Here is a 21,454-nt window from a genome sequence, read left to right as displayed (position 1 = left end):
AGCCACCCCCACCCACCCCACCCTGGGTGAGAGGTGGGATAAAGTCGGAGAACCACAGGCTCAGAGGCTCAAGGGAATTCGAGTTTTGGATGGGGAGAAAGGGTCAAAGGTACTGGAGAGGCTCAGACAGATCCGAGACAGGACAGGAAGAGCAGGAGTGAGGCAAGGAGACCAGAGAAGGGACTGGGGTTCCGAGAGAAGATCCCAGAGGACAGCGGGTCCCCCCTCGTAATCTGGGGTTTCACTTCCACACTTGGTCACCCACAGTCACCCGCAGTCCAGAAGCAGATGGTCCAGTAGCATCAGAAGGTCAACAGCCTGACACTACATCACAACGCCTACATCATGCACCTCCCTCGTCATCTTCTCTCCCATCATCACAAGAAGGGGAGGACAGTACAATCGGTTTGAGAGACAGACCACATTCACATGACTTTTATTATCGTAATTGCTCTGGTTGTTCTATTCGGTTGTTGTTAATCTCTTATTGCGCCTAACTGATAAACAAAACTTCATCATACGTCTGCACGTACAGGAAAAACCAGATGGGGTCCGGGGCTGTCTGTGGTTTTGGGCATCCACCTGGGTTTGGATGGGGGTCTTGGAAAGTACACCCCACAGATTAGTGGGGGGCTACTGTATGTCAGTAGGGGATGGGCACAGGGACTCGGATTCTTTGAAACTCCTTGCTCTGCTCATCCCTAGGGAGCATATTATCTTATTATGTTTTCTATAATGTGTGTTACATTAAGAATCTATTACCCGTCATAGCTCTGTAATAGGTATGCATTATATGTTCACATTATGTACATGGAATAATGCTGTAGCAATTGGTGGTGGGGAAGGGGCTGTGAGGATACAGGGTCTGGGATGAAGTTCTCACCTGGTTTTCCAGGGGGTGGCACATCCTGGGGCTCTGTGCAGAGGTGCCCCCCATAACCGAGTTCACACTCACAGGTAAAGTGGGTTCCCTGCTCCTGGCACCGTCCATCATTTTGACAGGGGTTCCGTAGACATGGGCTTTCTGTGAGGACAAGCGGGGTGATGGGGGGTGGTTCTAAGAGGACACCCACAGCCAGGGAGAGGGGCCTGGGGCTGGGACCCCAGAGAGGGAAACAGAGGCTGGGCAGGGGTCCGCCAGCCTGGCTTGCTGCTTGCTTGCTTTTTTTTTCCCCCCTGAGTTTTAACATTTTTTTTGATTATTTTCACTTAAATCCAAGTTAGTTAACATATACACCAGCCTGCCTTTCAAACTGGGCTCTACACTCACTAGCCCTGGGCTCTGGAGAAAGTGCTCACCCTCTCTGAACTCCACTTTCTTTACCTATAGTGGGGATGTGGGGTAAGGACTGAAGATCACGGAAAGCTAATGCCGGGACAAGGCCCCAGCACAGTGCCTGGCAGATGGCAGGTACTCACTGCACGCAGAGTCTTTCTCCCTGCCCCTCCCAAAAAAGGAGAGAGTGGGATGACGGCCAGCCTCCTGACATCGAAGACTGAGAGGGACGATCCTCCGTCCCGCTCTTCCCCCCCCCCCCACAAGGGGGCAGCTTGAAGCCAAGGGGAGGTCTAGGCTCACCTCGGAAGCAGCCACGAGTGAGGTTCCCCAGGGTGCAGATCTCCCCGGCACGACAGCGGAGGGGCTCACAGAGCAGCACCCCCGAGCTGGCGCAGGTGCAGCGCCGAGAGCAATCCTCTGTCACATAGCTGTCACCCCGCTGCAGAGGGGAGAAGGGCCGGGAGGAGAAGGTCTGGTTTTCCCCCCTCGTCGGGCTCTCCTGCCCCCACAGGGCCCTCCACTCCCAGCCCGGACCTGGTAGTAGATGCCGTTGCTGGTGCAGCCACAGTGGGCCGCGGGGAGGCTCCGGGCACCACTGTAGATGTAGCCTGGGAGGCTGGCACAGCCTTCCACACAGGGTCCCTTGCAGTCCCTAGGGGCTGCCAGGTTGGCACAGGAGGCTGGGCAGGGTGTCATACAGCTCTGATAGACGGTGTTGGCCGGACACGCCAAGGCTGACGGGAAAGTCATAGTGAGGCGGTGGCCAGGCTCGGCTGACCCCACAGATACGGGGAACGTGGGGCCGGAAGCGGGAGGGGGGAACAAGGTCATCCAACAGAACCCAGAGCTCGGTAAAGGCCGGGAAGCCAGAAGAGTGGGCCGGCTCTGCGTGTCCTGCCTGTGACATTAAAGCGTGCTAAGGAAGTGGAGGAGCAAAGCTGGGCGGAGGCGAGAAGGAGCGAGAAGGAGCGGGATGGGCTGACACGGGTGGGTGGGGTGCAGCCTCCTGGGTGGGGCAGAGAGGGAGGCTGGGTCGGGAGGACTCGGATGTGGTGAGTCCAGGGACGGATAGGGGAAGCGGGGCAGGCAACCCAAGAGGAGCAAGAGTGGGGGCTCAGAGCCGAGCAGGGGGCAGAAGTGGCCAAGAAGGTCGGGGGACCAGCTGCTGGGGAAGGTCAGGGCCTCACCACAGCCGGTGAGGTCCCGCCAGCCAGCCGGGGTGGCTCCCGCCTCCTGGCAGATGATGGCGTAGCCGCTGAGGACCTGGCAGCGAAGTTCCTCCCGCTCTTTGGGGGTCCGGGCGGTACACAGATCAAACACACAGTGCCTGGGGGTAGCAGGACAGTTGGGGGCTGTCAGAGACGGGGAGGCAGAGACCCAGCCCTGCAGAGGAGGACCCGGAAGCCCCAGCAGAAAGATATTAGGCAGTGTGTGTGTGTGAGTGTGTGTATGAGTGTGAGTGTGTGTGTGTGTGTGGGGGGGAGTGCGTATCACAAGGAACTGAAGCCACAAAGAGAAAGAAGAGCCAAACAGAGCTCGGATCACAGAACCGGCAGCAGGACCTGGACAAAGGCCACTCCCATGTGGTCTGGGCCCTCAACTCACTCCTGGAAGGGCTCGGGGGCCACAGTCTGGTGACAGGCAGCAAAGGGGCCCTGGGGGTCCACCAGCACCCTACACGCCTGGGTGCTGTTGATGAGCGCCAGCCGCTCCGGGGTGCATTCCGAAGTGTCGGAGCCTGACTCCTCCCCTTCCTCCTCTTCCTCCTCCGGTATGGCCCTGGGGCAGAGACCCAGGGGGCGCCAGGTGAGGCCCATGAGGATGGTGAACTCTGGAACTGGGGAGGAAGTGTGGGGAGGCATGGGCACAGCCTGGGATCCGTAGGGCCGGTGTGCCCACAGTCGGTCTGAGAGGCAGGGACAGAACGAGATCAGGCAAGTGTGTCTGGGCTCTCGGCCTCGGGCGTCCTCCTCTGCTGAGGATACGGGGTGAGTGGGGTGTGGACAGATACCGGGCTGATGCTCACCCCCCAGGGCCGGTCACCTTGCGGCCCCTCAGAAGCCCAGCCCTCTCACCTTGCGAAGCGGGCGAGGCCGCCACTGATCCTGTGTACCTCCCAACTGTTGCCAAAGCCGATGAGGTCTTGGGTGATGGTGCCATTGGGCAGCACGAAGTCATTCCTCTTGTTCCCGTCAAAGTTACCGCACAGGCCACGCACGAGCCCCTTGTACTTGTTGGGCAGCGTGATCACTGCGGGAGGAAGGGGTGTTCGAAAGCAGGGCTCCCCACCTCCTCTCTGCCCCTCCAGGCTCCTCCCCAGGTGCTCAGGGCCCACTCCCAGGGCAGGGGCCTCCTCACCATGGCCTGGGGACCATGTGGTTTTCCTGGCCCCCTCCCGGAAACGTCCATCCTGCTCTCCCATCCCCGCTCTCAGGTACCTGCATTTTTGCCTCCGTCAAAGCTGACAAGCATCTCGAAGTCAGTGATCAGAAACAGGCGATGGCCTCGCAGGTTAACCCGCAGACGGTCATCGGGCTGGTAAGGGATGTCCACCTTCTGGTTGTTGACCTGGAGAAGACAGACGGGAGCCACGTGGTCCGGAGTCAACCCGACCCTCCGCTGCCTCTCCTCTGCCTCTCTGCACTGCTCGGCATCTCCGTGCCGTCATTCCATGGAAGGAGACACCCCGGTAGGGTTTGCGACCCCGCATCTCTCTTCCTTGGCAGAGCGGACGCCCCCGGTCCTGCTTCAGCCTGGCTCCACCTTCACGCCGCACGTTCTCTCCTTCCCTTCCTCCCTATCTGTCTCCAACCTCTGGCTCAGTCCCGCTGCCCTCCTCTGCCTCATCCCATGAGGGGAGTGTGGCACTGATTCCAACTTCCATAAGCAGGCAGCCCAGGCCAGGAACTTCCCAGAGAACACGGAGCCCTGGCTTCGCCTGTTTTCAGTGGCCTCCCAAGGCCCAGGCCGCCTCCCGACACCCACCGGGCCCGGCCTGGCTCTTACCACGAGCTCCAGATGAGCCCGGAGCTGGACTGTGTAGCCATAGATCACCACAATGATTTCGTGCAGGTAGACGGGGCTCCAGGGCAAATACACTTTGTTGCGCCCCTCGACGATCAGAGGCGCCACCCCAGTGGGGAGCGCGTCCACCGTCTTTATCAGAGTGTAAGTCATGCGGCCCCGGAAGAGGTAGCTGAGGCCATCAAATGTACGGTAATGGGGGTCCCCGTAAACTGAGCATTGCTCTGATGCTGCCAAGAAGGACAGACACTTAGAAGGGACCCTTCCCGGATAGAACAACGCTCAGAATCCTTCTGAGGCCCTGATGTCTCTGGTCACCCTCCCTCCGAGCCCCCAGCTCCCTAGATACTTGACCTTCAACCTTCTTCCTTTCCCAGCCCCCATTACAAAACCTGAGAGATCTCTCGGTCCCGTCCCCTCTGTTTGCACTTAATAGTGCAAATAGTGCAAATCCCAGGGGCGGCCACGGCTAGGCCACGGAGCAGGTGAGAGCCCAAATGAGGCCGCAGGCCCACCCCCTGCCCGTGCTGGGCCCCCTTCCCTCTCCAGACTTTCCCAGCCTGAGCCCCTTCTGGCCTCACCTCTTGCTCCACCTCCCCAGTTGCCCCTCTTACTGTTAACGTCACAGGTGCCCGTGCCGTCAGATTGGGGCTCACAATGGGAGCCAGAGGGGCAGCTGAACTGCTGGCAGTGAACGGTTCCCGAAGTGCAGGCACACCTTCTGGTGCAGCGAATGGTGATCCAGGTCTTACCCTCCTAGAGAAGCCACGGGAAGAACCAGGGCGTGAGGAGGGAAGGGCCAGCCTAGGCCCACAGTCTGAATGGCTTACTTGGCCCAGGCCAGAGGCAGTTATGGTACCGCCTCCTAGAGGCATCGTGCTTGGTGTCTTACATACGTTGTTCAGGAAGTACTACTGGACCCATCTTCCAGATGAGGACACTGAGGTCACGGAGGTCCTCTGACTCATGAGTGGTACCCATAGGATTCAAACCAAGGCCACGCCCCATCCCGGCTGTTTGGATTCCTCAGGTCCAAAACCCAAACCATGCCCACCGCCCCCCACCCAAGCCCAGCCCTGGCTGGACACCACCCTGCTCTGTCCCCAGGCTCAAAGAGACCCAGGAAGGGAGAAAATGCCAGCTTCCAGGTGTTGTCCCCACCGCTACTTCCTGTCCCCACTCACAGGGAAGGAGCTGCCATAGTCGTCTGTGCAGCCGCCACACTGACTCCTGGGTACACACTCTTTCGCACTGAGCACGAAGCCGGACTGACAAATGCAGCCTTCCTTGCAGATGGTGGGGACTTGGGTGTCACTGCACTGGCCTGATGGGTCCACGCAGGAAGGTAAGCAGGAGGGAACGCAGGACGAATACTGGGTGTGGATGGGGCATTCCAGAGCTGGGGGAGGGGGAGGGTAAACATTCATTGAGCGTGGGCTCTGTGCCAGGCCCCAAGGAAAGAAAGGAGTAAAAACGACCCTTCCACCAATTCAGTGTGGGAGACAGAGGTCAGCCAGCAGCCCAGCGACTTTGATGTGTGTGGTCAGTAAGTGTGTGACAAGTGTGCGTGTGCAACAGGAGCAGGGAGGTATTCGCTCTGTTGCAGGAGAGAAATGGAGCCCTTTAAGCAAAGTACCTGTGATCCAATGGAAATGTTCACGGATAGCAAGAATCTACAACATAAAGGAGTCAGTTGTCCCTAAGTTAATTTATACATTTCACATGACCCCAATAGAACACGCCAGCGTGATTTTGCATTGTTGTTGTTGTCTTAAGTCCATTTATTTATTCTGAGAGAGACAGAGACAGCCTGGATGAGGGAGGGGCAGAGAGAGAGAGAGGGAGAGAGAGAGAGAATCCCAAGCAGGTTCCGCGCTGTCAGCGCAGAGCCCCACACAGGGAACGCAGGAAACTGAGATCGTGACATGAGCTGAAACCAAGAGTCAGACGCTTAACCAACTGAGCCACCCAGGCACCCCTGTTTTGTTTTTTTTTTTCATAGGGCAAGAAGGTATTAAAGTGGAGCGGAAGCTATGAACAAACCAGAAAAGCCAAGAAAACTTAAAAAAAATGAAAGAAAAGAAAGAGCAGTGAGTAGTGCATGTCCCTACCAGAAATTAAAACACAATTTAAACTCTCAATGATCACAACACTGGGTTACTAGTCAGTGAAGACACAGCAGTGAAAGGACAAAGAAGACCCCATAGGGACCAGATACATATAGGAATTTAGTATAGAATAAATCATGGCATCTCAGGCAGTGGGAAAAAGAGACAGGTCATTTAAGATGCTAGGGGAAAAAATAAAAACAAATGTGATTCACATCTCGTACTGTGTACCAGAGTAAAAATTCCTGTGGATCAAACATGTAAGATAAAAAAAGAAACCATTGGGCTGGCGTGGTCGGTAGCCCTACATTGGGTGTAAAGCTTACTTAAAAAAATAGAAAGAAATCATAAAAATGCTGAAGCAGGGGCACCCGGGTGGTTCAGTCAGTTGAACGTCCCACTCCTGACTCAGGTCATGATCTCATGGTTCGTGGGTTCGAGCCCCGGGTCGGGCTCTGACCGACAGTGTGGAGCCTGATTGGGATTCTGTCTCTCCCTCTCTCTGTCCCTTCCCTGCTTGCACTTTCCCTCTCTCTCTCAAAATAAATAAACCTATTTATTTATTTATTTATTTATTTATTTATTTAAAAAAAATTTTTTTTCAACATTTTATTTTATTTTTGGGACAGAGAGAGACAGAGCATGAACGGGGGAGGGGCAGAGAGAGAGGGAGACACAGAATCGGAAACAGGCTCCAGGCTCTGAGCCATCAGCCCAGAGCCCGACGCAGGGCTCGAACTCACGGACCGCGAGATCGTGACCTGGCTGAAGTCAGACGCTTAACCGACTGCGCCACCCAGGCGCCCCTCAAAATAAATAAACTTTAAATGCTGAAGCAAAACATGAGCAAATTCTTTTTTTTTTAATGAATTTTTTTAAGTTTGTTTATTTGTTTTGAGAGAGAGAAGGAAAGCATAAGCAGGGGAGGGGAAGAGGGACAGAGAGGGAGAATCCCTATCAAGCTCCCATGATCAGCACAGAGCCCGATGGGAGGCTCGAACCCACAAAAACTTTGGGATCATGACCTGAGCCAAAGTCAGTCGCTTAACTGACTGAGCCACCCAGGCATCCCTGAGCAAATTCTTTTTTAACTCTGGAGCTGTAAGGCATTTGTAACTATGGCTCCAAATGCAGCAGCCACAGAACAAAGACTACCATATGCTACCCCACATACATGTATCTCTTTTATTTGCCTGACAAAAAAAGTCAAAGAAAAAAAAAACTGGAAAAATGTTTGTAACTCATAGCACTAATAGAGGGCTACTTACTCTCTGTGATAGATAAAGGGCCTCCGTAAGATAGTTTGATAAAAGCCAACGAGCCAGTGGAAAAAAAATGGTGAAGGGATATGAAGACAGAGTTCTCAGCAAAGGAAATTCAAATAACTGCCAAACACGTGGAAGAATGCATAACCTCACTCATAGGAAAAATGCAAATTAAGACTCTTTGTATTTTTCACATATCAGATTGGCAAAGGTCCGAAAGTGTGACAATGCTCTGTGTTGGCGAGGCTGTGGGGAATCGGGCACTCTCCCGTGTTGCTGGTAGGAACGTAAACTCCTCACCCGCTGTGGAAAGCCAACTGGCAGCATTCCTCAGAAGAACGAATGCACACAGTCCTTCATCCAGCATCCCACCCCCAGCAGTTTATCCTACGGACAGACGCGTACATACAAAATCGTAACTGCAGCGCTGTCTGCAGTAACAATTGGAGACAACTAGAAAGTCTGCCAACAGGAGACTAGTTAAGTAAAGTGGGACAAACAAGGGGCACCTGGCGGGCTCTGTCTGTGGAGCAGGCAACTCTTGATCTCAGGGTTTTGAGTTCGAGCCCCACATTGGGTGTAGAGATGACTTGAAAATAAAATCTTAAAAAAAATATATGACACAGGGCGCCTGGGGGGGGGGGGTGGTGCTCAGTCGGTTAGGCATCCGGCTCTTGACTCCGGCTCAGGTCATGATCTCACAGTTCATGGGTTTGAGCCCCATGGCGGGCTCTGCACTGACGGTGTGGAGCCTACTTGGGATTCTCTCCCTCCCTCTCTCTCTGTCCTTCCCCCACTCATGTTCTCTCTCTCTCTCTCTCTCTCTCTCTCTCTCTCTCTCTCTCCCTCTCTCTCTTTCAAAAATAAATAAGCATTTAAAAAAATTATGACAGAGGCTCCTGGCTGGCTCAGTCATTTGAGAGTCTGACTCTTGATTTCGGCTCAGGTCATGATCCCAGGGTGGTGGGATTGAGCAGTGGGGAGTCTACTTAAGATTCTCTCTCTCCTGGGGCTCCTGGGTGGCTCAATCAGTTAAGTGTCCGACTTCAAGTCATGATCTCACAGTCTGTGAGTTTGAGCCCCACGTTGGGCTCAGTGCTGACAGCTCAGAACCTGGAGCCTGCTTCAGATTCTGTGTTTCCTTCTCTCTCTGCCCCTCCCCTGCTCATGCTCTGTCTCTCTCTGTCTCAAAAATAAATAAAAACATAAAAAAAATTTTTTTAATAAATAAATAAAAAGATTCTCTCTCTCCCTCTGCCCCTCTCCCCAACTTGCGCAATGCTCTCTGAACAAATAAACAAATAAAAATTATGACAAATGAATTATGATGTAATCATGGGATATCACAGAGCTGCAAAGGAGAATGAGGGCACTCCTTAGCAGATCTGATGTGACAGGATCTCCAAGCTAGATTATCAAGCAAGAAAGATAAAATGCAATCTACCGGCTGTTTCGAAGGGACACATGCACCCCCATGTTTATAGCAGCACTATCAACAATAGCCAAAATATGGAAAGACCCCAAATGTCCATCAGTGGATGAATGCATAAAGAAAATGGGGTCTAGGGGCGCCTGGGTGGCTCAGTAGGTTGGGCGACCGAATTCAGCTCAGATCACGATCTCGCCGTCTGTGAGTTCGAGCCCCATGTCGGGCTCTGGGCTGATGGCTCAGAGCCTGGAGCCTGCTTCCGATTCTGTGTCTCCCTCTCTCTCTGCCCCTTCCCCGTTCATGTTCTGTCTCTCTCTGTCTCAAAAATGAATAAACGTTAAAAAAAAAAAGAAAAGAAAATGTGGTCTATATATACAATGGAGTATTACTCGGCAGTCAAAAAGAATGAAATGTTGCCATTTGCAACTACGCAGATGGAACTGGAGGGTATTATGCTAAGTGAAATCAGTCAGTCAGAGAAAGACAAAAATCATATGACTTCACTCATATGAGGACTTTAAGAGACAAAACAGATGAACATAAGGGAAGGGAAACAAAAATAATATAAAAACAGGGAGGGGGACAAAACAGAAGAGACTCATAAAAATGGAGAACAAACTGAGGGTTGCTGGAGGGGTTGTGGGAGGGGGGATGGGCTACATGGGGAAGGGGCACTAAGGAATCTACTCCTGAAATCATTGCTTCACTATATGCTAACTAACTTGGATGTACATTTTAAAAAATAAAAAATAAAGTTAAAAAAAATAAAATGCAATCTACTGGATCTTGTATGCTATTTTTAAAACAAATAAAATTTAAAAAATAAGGAAAATTAATTTGCATTTGTTTCTATGGGCATAAGTAAAAGATCTTTGGAAAAATACTCAGATGCTGATAAGGTCAGGCTGTGACCCGGGGTCAGGGGGGAGGGAGACTCTTCACTGGCAATCTTTTTTTTTTTACTCTTTTAGTAATTTCCACACCCCGAACATGGGGCTTGAACTCATGACCTGACATTAAGAGCCGCACGCACTTCTGGCTGAGCTACCCAGATGCCCCAGGCAATCTTTTAATACATTAAAGTTCCTGAACCATGTGAATGCGTCACATCCTAAAAACACACTAACCACTGTCTTAAAGTTTAAAAGGTTCTGGAATTATATAGTGATGATGGTTGCAGAGCTTGTAAATATCCTAGAAAACAACGAATTGTATTTTTAAAGTGGTGACTATTATGGTATATGAATTCTAATTTGAAGAAAATAATGTTAAGAACTACAGAAGGATGCCTAAGAGTCTGCCAGGAGGCGAGAAGAATCTTTGCCGTCAAACTTGACCTGGACCCCGGTGTTAAAACCTGGAACTTTCCAGGTTCAGGGAGCGGTGTGGATAAAGGAAAGGAGGGGTGTGGAGAAGCAAGGTCCGTGTGTGCTGTCCCCGTCACAGGGGCATTGGCTGAGACCTTGTTGCAAAGGAGCCACAGCTGAACAACGAGGTCAGATGCAGGTCGGGCACGGCCCAAAAGGAAGACAGGGAGCTTTAAGGGACACGCAGATGGAAAGGAGGTGTGGGAGTGCTCCGGGGTGACCGTAGGGGACACTCACGGCAGAAACTGCTGTTTCTCCAGATTGGGGGCTGGAGCCCCCGGGCCCGGCAGGCGGCTGCGAAGTTTTCCAGAGATCCACAGAGGGCATGGCGTAGGCCTCCAAACTGACAGAGGTTGTGGATACACTTGAGCAGGAAGGGCTTGAGGAACACGTAGGTGGCACACTCAGTCCAGGCCGGAGTCTGAAAGGCCGCCCGGCATTGTTCCTGGGCTCTCACTAGGTCATCTCTCCTGCAGCCTATATTTAGATTCTCCAGCTGTATTGCTTGGGTCTCCTGGCTCTCTTTTTGGCAACTGCAGAGGAGAAAAGGGTCATCACAGGGACAGCCACTGCCCCACCTATGAAAATGACTTGGCCCTCCCAAGTGACTCAGAAGACCCCGTTGTCTTGTCTTCACCAGGAAGCTGGTCCAAGCTCCAGCTACCTTCTGGAAGCCTCAGTCCCTGCCCACACTCTGAAGCGAAGAAAGGAAGGCTCATGTGTCCCCAGATAGGTTCTGGGGACCCAGAAGCCATCCCCCGTCAAGTTGCACACATACAAGAACACTCCAGTCTTCCTATCCCTGGCGCGCTACACAGTCCGGGATCCCAACTCCTGTTCCTATGAAAGGTTAGAGGCTTTGGGGACAATTACTTTGGGTGAGACTCCTTATCTTGCCAACTCTCCACAAATTCGGCGTCATTCTGGGCTAATTCGTCATTGGGCATCATGAGCTCATCCTCTTCCTCACCATTGAAGTTTCCACACAAGCCACAGACCTGGGTGGGCAAAAGGGTTCTGGGCACCAGGGAAGCAAAAGAGGCTTTTTTGGGGTGCCTGGATGGCTCAGTTAAGCGTCCAACTTTGGCTCAGGTCATGATCTCATGGTTTGTGGGTTCGAGCCCCGCATTGGGCTCACTGCTGCCAGGGCAGAGCCCACTTCAGATCCTCTGTCTGCCTCTCTCTCTGCCCCCACCCCCCTCCCGCTCTCACTTGCTTTCTTTCCTTCTTTCTCAGAAAGAAGGAAAGAAGGAAAGGAAGGAAGGAAGGAAGGAAGGAAGGAAGGAAGGAAGGAAGGAAGAAAGAAAGAAAAAGAAAGAGAAAAAGACTTTTTCATATGGGCCCGCATTTCCACTCCTAAGAAACAGGCGCGCTCCCAGCCCTCCTCCATTCTGGGGAGTGACCAGTTAGGTCTGGAGAGGGCTCGGCCCTCTTGAGACAGACTCCCCTAGAGAAGAGCCAGGGGATTCCCCCACCTTTTGGTAATAGGCTGCAGGGAGCTGGACCTCAAAGAAATCTTTGCCGTCAAACTTGACCTGCACCCCGGTGTTAAAATAGAGTACGGTGTTGTTGCCAACAATACTGATTCTGAGCCCTCGGATCTCGGTGGCGAAGGGAAAGGTGACCTGTGTGCCGTTGATCTACAGAGGAGGGCAGGGCAGGTGAGTGGGAAGAGGGACCTGAGCCCCCTCCCCAGAGCTGGCCTCCTCCCTTCCCCCCCACACCACCCAGCTCACCAGCACACGGTGGTCCTTTATCAAGGTAATGAGGGTATTAAAGAAGTCAACGTTGACCTGGTGGAGGTAGGAAACAGCAGACTGGCCTCTCTTCTTCCCATACTTGACGCTGATCTTGAAGAAAGGCAGGTCCATGGTGGGGTGGCACACTTTCACCAGGACACCAGTGCAGGTGTCCCTGATGGTGTGGTAAGTGCCATCGAAGCTCAGGTACTGAGAGTGGTTTGAGGTACGGCACACTCCCATACCTGGCAGAGAGAGACGGGTTGCTGAGGAGTGGTCCAGCCTCTCCGAGAACAAGTGCTCTCCCCATCTGTGAGGAGAGCTGAAGGTGAAGGAGGCCCCACAGGGAGGGGAGAAGAGAAATAAAGCCTCGGTGGCCAGGCTAGGATGAGGCTTGGGGGTGGAAGGGGCGCTATTCTGCCAGAGAATGTGGCATCATAACGGGACTCACAATGTCCCATCTAAGTTCACGGCTGGGACAGCCATGAGTGAACACGAGGAACCCTTTCCAATGGCACAGGGGTCCTCATTCCCAGTCAGAAGTTCTTTGGGACCCCGGACATAGGAGCCCAAGAGCTACAGATGATGGGAGAGGGTGAGGAGGAGTTGGGGACGGCAGTCTCAGTGACACCGGGGTCCTCCTGTGTGCTCAAGAGCCTTCTACCTGAAGCCCGGCAGCGTAGCAGCCCATCCAGGGGCCAGCACATCTGGCCAGGCTTGCAGGCGGCCTGCTGGCAGGAGATGGCGTTGCGAGTGGAGCAGGTGCAGAGCCTGGAACAGGTGTGGTCCGCGTACCATCTCTCCCCGACCTGTGGGATGTGGGCGTCAGCAGAGCCCATGGAGGTTTGGAAGCCAGAGTTGGACCGAACCCTCTACCCCGGGCGCCTCCTCCGGCTCGCTCCCCTTGGCTGCTTGCCTCCATCCCCAGACTTTCTCAGCCTTCGGGCTTCTGGGCTTGCTGCTCAGCCCCTAGCACTGGCCCCGCCGCCTTACCCCTTCACAGGCTCTGAGGCCTCCTGCTCCCCAAACATGTGGCGCTGCGGTCCGGCCTCTCACCGGGTGGTAGTAGCCCTCCTGGTCGACGCAGCCGCACTGGCTGAGGGGCACACAGGAGGTTCCACTCAGGATGTGACCTTTCTGGCACTCACAGCCCTCCGTACAGGGCAGTGCTGCTGGGCAGTCTCTGGGGGCCGTCAGGCTGAGGCAGGTGGCTGGGCAGGGGTTGGCACAGGGGCTGTAGCTGCTGCTGGACGGGCACTTCAGAGCTAAGAAGAAACCAGTGTCAGGAAGGGCAGTGATTTCCAGCACCCTGAGCTCGGGGCATCGAGAGCTCCCAAAGAATGTTCATCAGATGAATGGATGAACACAATGAGATCTATCCATACAGTGGAATATTACTCAGTCTTTAAAAAGACATTCTGGGGGCACCTGGGTGGCTCAGTCGGTTAACAGTCTGACTTCGGATTGGGTCATGATCTCAGGGTTCGTGAGTTTGAGCCCCGTGTTGGGCTCTGTGCTGACAGCTCAGAGCCTGGAGCCTGCTTCAGATTCTATGTCTCCCTCTCTCTCTGCCCCTCTCCTCACGTTCTGTCTCTCTGTCTTTCTCTCAAAAATAAATTAAAAAAAATTTTTTTTAACGTTTATTTATTTTTGAGACAGAGAGAGACAGAGCATGAACAGCGGAGGGGCAGAGAGAGAGGGAGACACAGAATCGGAAACAGGCTCCATGCTCCAAGCTGTCAGCACAGAGCCCAACGCAGGGCTCGAACTCACGAACTGTGAGATCATGACCTGAGCTGAAGTCGGACGCTTAACCGACCAAACCACCCAGGCGCCCCTCAAAAATAAATTTTTAAAAAATTTAATTAAAAAATGAATAACATTAAAAAAAGTTTTAAGTCATTAAGATGGAAAATTTTATGTTATGTATATTTTACCACAATTAAAAAAAAAAAAAAAAAAGAGTTCCCTGAAAAGAGAGGAAGGAAGAAAGGGAACAGAGCTGGCCCAGGTCAGAGGGGAAGGAGGCAGTAACCAAATGAGGGTAAACCGTCTTGGTGAAGAGAGAGTCAGATGGAGGAGGCTCCCAGAGTGGGGAGACAAGTTGAGGGTGGGGGTTGGGTTCGGAGAGACTGGAAGGCTGGGACAGGATGGGGGTTCCACATGGGGCTGAGGGCCGGGCTGTGACAGAAGAGCAGAGGAGCAGACTTTAAGGATAGGAAGAGAGACAGGGGTTCTGGCAGCCTCCTCCGGGCTTCGGGAGCAGGTGGTCGGGTCACTCACGGCAGAAGGTGCCATTCCGCCAGGAAGGGGCCCGACCGGCATGGGCACACAGGGATGCATAGGCCTGCAGGGAGCGGCACAGGGTCAGGGTGTCCCCCTTGGTCCCACACTGGCCATACACACAGCTGGCGAAGCTGGACTGGGGAGGCACCACCCCGTGGCACTGAGAGAAGGGTCCTGGAAGATGAAACAATGTAGGTGTGAGGGCAGAGAGTCAGCTTGGAAGGGGAAAGAACCACGTGGCTGCCCTGCAGTGCATTCAACATCCATTTCAATCAAAACCCGTCATTATTGAGAAAGTACTGTCTAAGATGCAAAGAAAAAAGGTCCATCAGAGCTCCCGAGGTGAACACTGCCTCTGCCTTACCTTCCGCTTGCCTTCCCTCTGACTTTCTATTTCCTGTCTCATCCTTCCTCCCTGCCTGACCAGTCCCCCTCCTCTGTCTCTGGCCAGGGGAGGAGAGCGCTGCGGCCACCAAGGGATGTGGCTTACCCTGAGGGTCCATTAAGACATCACAGTTCTTTTCCCAGCTGTTTGCCCCTCTGTTCTCCTGGCATCTGGAGGGCTTCGGACCCTTAGCAAAGCAGCTGAACAAGGAGAGGGGAAGGGACAGGAATTTAGGATTGGAGGAAGCTTCCCCAAAACTGAAGCGACAGCGGAGAGGGAAAATGGGAGGGGAATAAGAAGAGAACAAAGTGGTCCCTCAAGCAACAAGGTCAGAAGATGCAACAGGAAGGAAAGCATTTGGCACTCAGGATGGGATTCCCAAGGGGGCTCTCCAAAGAGACAGATGAGTAAGTGCAGAAGGCAAGCGGGGCGGCGGGGGACAACAACCTTGGGTCAGTTCGTCTCCGGAGAGATCAGGGACGCGCAGAGGACCCCCCAGGCTGCCTGCCGAGGCTCCTCCCCAGCTCTGGCTCCCCGCATTCCCAGCTCACCCTGTTTCAGAGTAATCAGGGAACTTCCAGGCGACGCCCAGGCCATCCGAGCTGGCCACAGGCCTTTTGTCCAGGAGCAGATTGTCATCCAGGCTATTGTTGTTGTAGTTGCCTGGAGGAGGGTCCAGTTAGAGCCATACACCCTCTCCCAGGACCACCACCTTCCTCTTAGAAGAGACAGCTCGCTCTTCACTCAACAGACCATGGTTCATCTTTCTTTCTCTTTCCCTTTGGCCTTTTAACACCTACCCGCACGCACAAGCAGACAGGCCCTCAGGATGCCTACTGAAATCTGTGGATGAGCTGGTCTGGGACAAACTCTGGCCCATTGTCCCCACTTTGCCCGCAGATGCCCAGGGAACTCACCACACAGCCCGCAGAGCCGGCCAGCATAGGAGGAGGGCACTGTCACTTCGGCCAGATGCTTCCCATCGTAGCGAATTTGAAGCCCAAAGTCCGTGTAGAGGAGGATAAAGGAACCGCTAGGCCTTATGCTCACCCGGCCTTGTGCAGGCCACACAGGCAGGGCCACTCGGCGACCATTCAGCTACAGAGGCAGGGAGGATGCAGTAGGGAGAAGCCCTTGGGACAAGGACAACGGGGACAGGACGAGGCAGCAGACAGCGATGGTGATGTGTCTGCGGAATTGGGGGCTGGATCTGCTGTGGGCTTCCCCCAGGGGCTCTAGAAGCCAGACAGGTGGGCCTGTGGGCAAGGAGGATGCAGAGAAGAGATGCTGGTGGTGCAGGGGCCAGGGGAGGCGGGCGGAGGCACGCACCATGACCTTGTGGCCTTTGATGAGCGAGATTCTCAGGTTGAAGATGTGCAGGTGAACGGATCTGACATAAGAGGCCTCCAAGTTCCCACTGCGAAACTCATTGGTGGCGCTCACGATGAAGTAGTTCTCTAGGGACCTAGACTGGCAAGGCCTGGTCAGGATGTAGCTGCAGGTGCCCGTGAAGTGGTGCAAGGCTCCGTCGAACGTCAGGTAGTGGGGGTCCCCTGAGACGGTGCAGGTGGCGGCCCCTGGGGTGAAGGAGATGGAATTCAGAGGTGCCCTGACCCTGAGCTGCTCTCTGGGCGAGTCCACACTGGAATGGGACCCTTGGCTCATCCTTGGCTCATCCGTGTGGTTGGCTCGGCCTAGAGAGGTCAAGCATAGGGACTGCCCAACCTCACCGGGTCCACGCAGAGGCTGCTCAGGCTTGGGCCAACTGCCTTCCAGTCCCCCGTTAGACTCGGCTCTCTGGGGTGCCTGTTTTAGGGCAGAGCCATGCCCTCGCCCAAGGTCACGCAGGCAGCTCCTCCTCCCCCCCCACTCACCTTCCACCCGTCTGCTCACCTAGGGCATGGCAGCCATAGATGCCATCCTGCTGACGACAGACCTCCTGGGCCTGACACCTCCACTGCGTGCAGAGAATTTTATTGTTGCTCTCACAGGTACAGAACTGTCTGCAGCCTGGCTTGAACCACCGCTCCCCTACCTGGGGGATGGAAAGAAGAAAGGAAAGAGGTCATTCCCAGGTCTGTTACTCAGATCAGTGGGTTGCTCCCTGGGACCATTCCTGTCATCCCGAAGCTCCAGGCTTCGCTGCAAGCCTGGCATTGGCTCACTTACTCAGCCATTCACTTCTTTGTTCCTTCACTTTTTCAACAGATATCTGTTTGTGCTAGGTCTTAGGGATTCAGAAATGAACTGGGTGGACGATGTTCCTGCCCTAACAGCTCATGATGGGGGGGTGGGGAGGGGGGGCAGTAAACAAGTAAACTAATGGATCAACTGTTCCAGCAGGATATGCACCTAAAGAAGACAATCAGGGGGCCCAGTGAGAGTTTCCTGCCATCAACACGGACAATAAGCACGGGCTCAGGAAGTTTAGAGGAACGTCTTCTGACTTTGCTTATCAGGAAGGCTTCAAGGAGGCAGCATTTGAACAGAGCCTCAGAGGAGGTGAAGGATTCCAACAGGCACAGGTGGTGGGGGGCGGGCAGAGCAGAGATAGAGGGACTACAGACAAAGTGAAATTGAGGGGAAAGCAAGGCACAGACAGGGTATTCAGTAGGCCGACCCAGAGCTGGGCAGAGGGCTGTGATGGACGCCAGTGTCGTTCTCAGGGACAGGGCAAGGGACAGGCAAAGAAGGAAGAGAGAAACACCAGAGATGAGGGTCTGGCTTCAAATGTGCACACAGAGGTGGGGGGCCCAGAGGCTCACCTTGAAGTAGCCCACTGTGGGCTCGAGGCACCCACACTGGGAGTGGGGGACACACTGGAGACCGCTGAGGACGAAGCCCGGGTTGCACTCACAGCCCTCCACACACCGGTTCTGGCAGGCCATGCCAGAGAACCCAGAATGGCAGGTGGCGGGGCACACCCTGGCACACAGCGTGTACGTGCTGTTGGGCGGGCAGGTCATTGCTGGAGGATGGAGAAGCAGAGGTGAGAAGGGCACAGGGCAGGACAGGGAAAAGGGAACGAAGGTGGGTTCAAAGCCCAGCGTTCAGAGGGCCCACAGCTAGAGGCTTCTGCCCAATCCTGAGAAGCAGAGGGTGACCCGGAGAAGGGTGACCAAGGAGCTCGGCTTCCACTCTGGGCCCAGAAAGTGGCCTGCTGGGAGCTACTAAGAGGCGGGTCTGGGGGAGCAGAAAGATCTGGGGGAGCAGACAGATCCAAACGTCTCAGCACTGCTGCTGTGTAGACATGCACTTGTCTACAGGGCAGAAGAAAAAGCCCATGAGGGCTCGATCAAGGGCACCGCCGCCTAAGCAGGCTCCCCAGAGGCCGTGAGGACACGGAGGCCGTGCAGATACACCTGCAAGCATTGCCCCGCATAGCCTCAGGCGGCCGGGGGCGCTTTCTGAGTCTGCAAGGGACTGTGATTTTTCTCCATGGCTATTTCTGCCTGCAGATTTCCCTGTGCACGTGTGGGATCAGAGGGGTTCAGCCAGGGGTCCCCCACGCCTGTGCCAACACTCAGATGCCCACCCTCTGCTCGCATCCGTGGGTGAAGGAAGGGGCCCTGCTGCGGGGCACAACTCACGGCAGAATTGGGGTCCCCTCCAAGGCTTCACGGCATAGCCAGCATCCTGGCAGATCTCAGTCAAGGCTGCCATATGGGCACACAGCACTGGCTGCAGCCCCTGGAATTTACACATGTCAAACGTGCAGCTCTTGAAGAACGAGGAGGCCTTGAGGTGAGGCAGACATGCCCTGAGGAGAGAGGCTGGGTCAGAGGAATGAGCCAGGTGCTCAGTGACCACCCTGCGGCCCTAACCGGCTCCCTTCATACTCAAAGGCTCCGCGGGTGTCCAAGAGCCGTCCACAGAACTGTAGTCCCGACAGACTGTTCTGCCAGCCTGACTCGCACGAGGGAGGAACTGTTGGGTTCTTCTGGCACCTGGAAGAGACCCCCCCCCCAACAGGCCCTGAAGGCTCGTCAACACCCCGCCCCTACCCCAGCAGTCTCGCGGCTCTCGGCAGCCCCTAGTGGACAGCTGCTGAACCCCAAGCCCGGGAGGAGGTGGGAAAACCTGGAACCGAGCAAACCGGAACAGAGGCTGCTTGGCATCCCCTGAGGACGACTGACAGCGTGGGGGCAAGCGTGGTGGTGAGGTGTTCCTGAACTTGGCTGGAACGGGAGCGGGGAGAAGAATGACAGAAGTTGCGGGGGCGGGGGGGTTGCAGGCGGGAGAGGAGAAGGAAGAAAAGGGGTGATGTCGGTCAGGGTGCACGGTTCTCAGAAGGGCAGAGGCAGGGGTGGCCACGTCCTCACTCCTTGTCCTCGTCCTCTGCCGTCTGCCAGCTGTTGCCCAGCTCCTCATCGTCCAGCGCTGGGCTGCCGTCGGGCTTCTGGTTGTCATTGCTACCGTCCCCGTCATAGTTGCCACAGAAGCCACAGAGTTTGCTAGAGTAGGTGCTGGGGGTGGGAGGAGAGGAGGAGGCGTTAATGGAGAGAAGGGGCTCCAGTCCCTGGAGGGACCACGCAGAGGGAAGGGCAGAGCTGGGGGCCGCGGGCAGGACACATCGGAGGACTAACAGGCGCACGTTGCAAACAAGAGCCTGTGCCAGGCGCCCTGCGCACAAGGACCTCACAGACCTTACCCCCCTTGCCATCCTCACTACTCCGCTCATGCCCCATCTTCTTGCTGGCCCTACAAATGTGGGAACCAAAGGCAAAAAGAAATGTAGATAAAATTACATTTCCTTACAACCTGCAGCCCTTTGACAAATTCTTTTTTTTATATTTATTTATTTTTGAGAGAGAGAGAGAAAGCGGGAGTGCATGCAAGCAAGCAGGGGGAGAGGCAGAGAGAGGGGGACAGAGGATCTGAAGCAGGCTCTGCGGTGATAGCAGAGAGCCCAACGTGGGGCTCGAACCCATGAACCGTGAGATCATGACTGGAGCTGAAGTTGGACACTTAACCGACTGAGCCACCCAGGTGCCCCAACAAATACTTGAGACAGGCAGAGTAAGATGTTCCTCCAGGAACTCCATCTGTCTTAATATTAATACTTTGTTAGAGGGGGAAGGACAACCGTAGCTTGGCAACAGCTAGACTTCTGGGATCCTGAGTCTCCTTTGGAAGCTTCTGCTTATCTTTACTTCCCCAACTCCCAAGTCTATAATCAGGCACCCCTCAATCCCAGTGCAGCTCTCTCTGCCCATGGGTCCTGTCCCTGTGCTTTAATAAAACCACTTTTTGGGTTGCCTGGGTGGCTCAGCCGGTTAAGTGTTTGACTTTGCTCAGGTCATGATCTCTCGGTTCATGAGTTCAAGCCCCGCATCGGGCTCTGGGCTGACAGCTCAGAGCCTGGAGCCTGCTTCACATTCTGTGTCTCCTTCTCTGTCTCTGCCCCTCCCCGCTCGTGCTCTCTCTCTCTCTCTCTCTCTCTCAAAAATAAATAAACATTAAAAAATGTTTTTAAAAAATTATTTTTCATTGTCGACTCCAAACCCCAGCATTTCAAACCACACCACAACAACATTCCCACATTGCCGGTTTTCCATGCATTTGCCGTTTGCTATCTGCAAAGACATTCTTTCCCTTGTTTGTCCGTCCTGGGAACCACCCTTTCTTGAGACTGGGGTCAAGTGACCACTCTTCAGGAAGCTCCCAAGACCCATTAGCCACTCGTTCTAGGACATTCCCAAAGCATCGTGTGTATATCCTGCTATTATCATTCTGCCCAGAAACCAATTTCTCCTGTCTCCTCATCCAAAGGGAGGCGGGAACTAGATGCTTCCCACCCAAAGATTGAAAATTAGTGCCTGGACGGGAGGGGGAGGAGGAGGGCAAGGTCCTGGGAGGGGGAGGGGACAGAGCAGGTCGGGAGAGTGGCAGCGGCACCGAAGGGCACCCCTCACCTGGGCACACTTATATACAGCTGCTGGTTGCCATCCCATCTCACCCGCAAACCAAACGCCGTCTGCAGCTCCACAAACCGCCCACTTGAAGCCAGGAAGATTCCTTTAGAAGGTACCGCTGGGAGAGAGACTTGCTTCCCCCCAACCTGGTAGGCGGGGCAAGGGAGGAGACCAGGAGACAGACGGAAAGTCAAGGAGAACCCCCACCCCCACCCCCACCCGGAGAGACAGACAGAAAGTCAAGGAGAACGCCCCACCCAGAGACAGATGGAAAGTCAAGGAGAACCACCCCCCCGCCGCCCCACAGATTCCCACATCTACGCTGGAAGGCACGGCAGCATCCACAGCAATCCTCAGTAGCACAAAGAATGCTCTGGAACCTGTCCCTGAGAGGTCTGGAGGTGACAGGAGCTGGCTGGAACACCGCGGCCCATGGGACAGGCTACAGCCAAGGTCTGGAAGCATTGGCAGGACTGAACAGAAAACCAGACTCACCAGCGTGCGCCTGTCCCTGAGCAGGGTGATGGTGATCTCATGCAGGGTCACGTAGACTTTGCTCAGGCAGGACATGCCTTCCTGTCCTCGATCTGCATTCTTTGCCGCCACCCTGAAGAATGGCTCTGGGTGGGGAGAGGGGTGAAGAGCACCCAGGGGCCC

General features: G+C 54.5%; 1 protein-coding gene across 1 annotated transcript in view; it reads right to left on the bottom strand.

Annotated features, from left to right (window-relative positions):
- The window catches only part of ZAN (zonadhesin), a 36,045-nt gene that overhangs the window by 955 nt on the left and 13,636 nt on the right, over positions 1-21,454 (bottom strand). Inside the window, exons 15-42 of the mRNA XM_043559733.1 lie at positions 21,293-21,417; positions 20,798-20,943; positions 19,205-19,348; positions 18,722-18,829; positions 18,473-18,642; positions 17,648-17,850; positions 16,776-16,917; positions 16,212-16,459; positions 15,800-15,980; positions 15,434-15,545; positions 14,988-15,082; positions 14,495-14,671; positions 13,268-13,476; positions 12,876-13,020; positions 12,209-12,456; positions 11,948-12,112; positions 11,346-11,470; positions 10,710-11,005; positions 5,488-5,702; positions 4,918-5,059; positions 4,286-4,527; positions 3,718-3,847; positions 3,355-3,529; positions 2,885-3,058; positions 2,467-2,606; positions 1,814-2,013; positions 1,580-1,718; positions 884-1,024 (exon numbers count right to left, since the gene is read on the bottom strand). Of these exons, the coding sequence (XP_043415668.1) occupies positions 884-1,024; positions 1,580-1,718; positions 1,814-2,013; positions 2,467-2,606; positions 2,885-3,058; positions 3,355-3,529; positions 3,718-3,847; positions 4,286-4,527; positions 4,918-5,059; positions 5,488-5,702; positions 10,710-11,005; positions 11,346-11,470; positions 11,948-12,112; positions 12,209-12,456; positions 12,876-13,020; positions 13,268-13,476; positions 14,495-14,671; positions 14,988-15,082; positions 15,434-15,545; positions 15,800-15,980; positions 16,212-16,459; positions 16,776-16,917; positions 17,648-17,850; positions 18,473-18,642; positions 18,722-18,829; positions 19,205-19,348; positions 20,798-20,943; positions 21,293-21,417 (4,737 nt within the window). The remainder of the gene's footprint in view (positions 1-883; positions 1,025-1,579; positions 1,719-1,813; positions 2,014-2,466; positions 2,607-2,884; positions 3,059-3,354; positions 3,530-3,717; positions 3,848-4,285; positions 4,528-4,917; positions 5,060-5,487; positions 5,703-10,709; positions 11,006-11,345; positions 11,471-11,947; positions 12,113-12,208; positions 12,457-12,875; positions 13,021-13,267; positions 13,477-14,494; positions 14,672-14,987; positions 15,083-15,433; positions 15,546-15,799; positions 15,981-16,211; positions 16,460-16,775; positions 16,918-17,647; positions 17,851-18,472; positions 18,643-18,721; positions 18,830-19,204; positions 19,349-20,797; positions 20,944-21,292; positions 21,418-21,454) is intronic.

The sequence above is a fragment of the Prionailurus bengalensis genome, chromosome E3 (assembly GCF_016509475.1).
Source record: "Prionailurus bengalensis isolate Pbe53 chromosome E3, Fcat_Pben_1.1_paternal_pri, whole genome shotgun sequence".
Lineage (NCBI taxonomy): Eukaryota > Metazoa > Chordata > Mammalia > Carnivora > Felidae > Prionailurus > Prionailurus bengalensis.
This window is presented reverse-complemented; position numbering and strand designations above follow the sequence as displayed.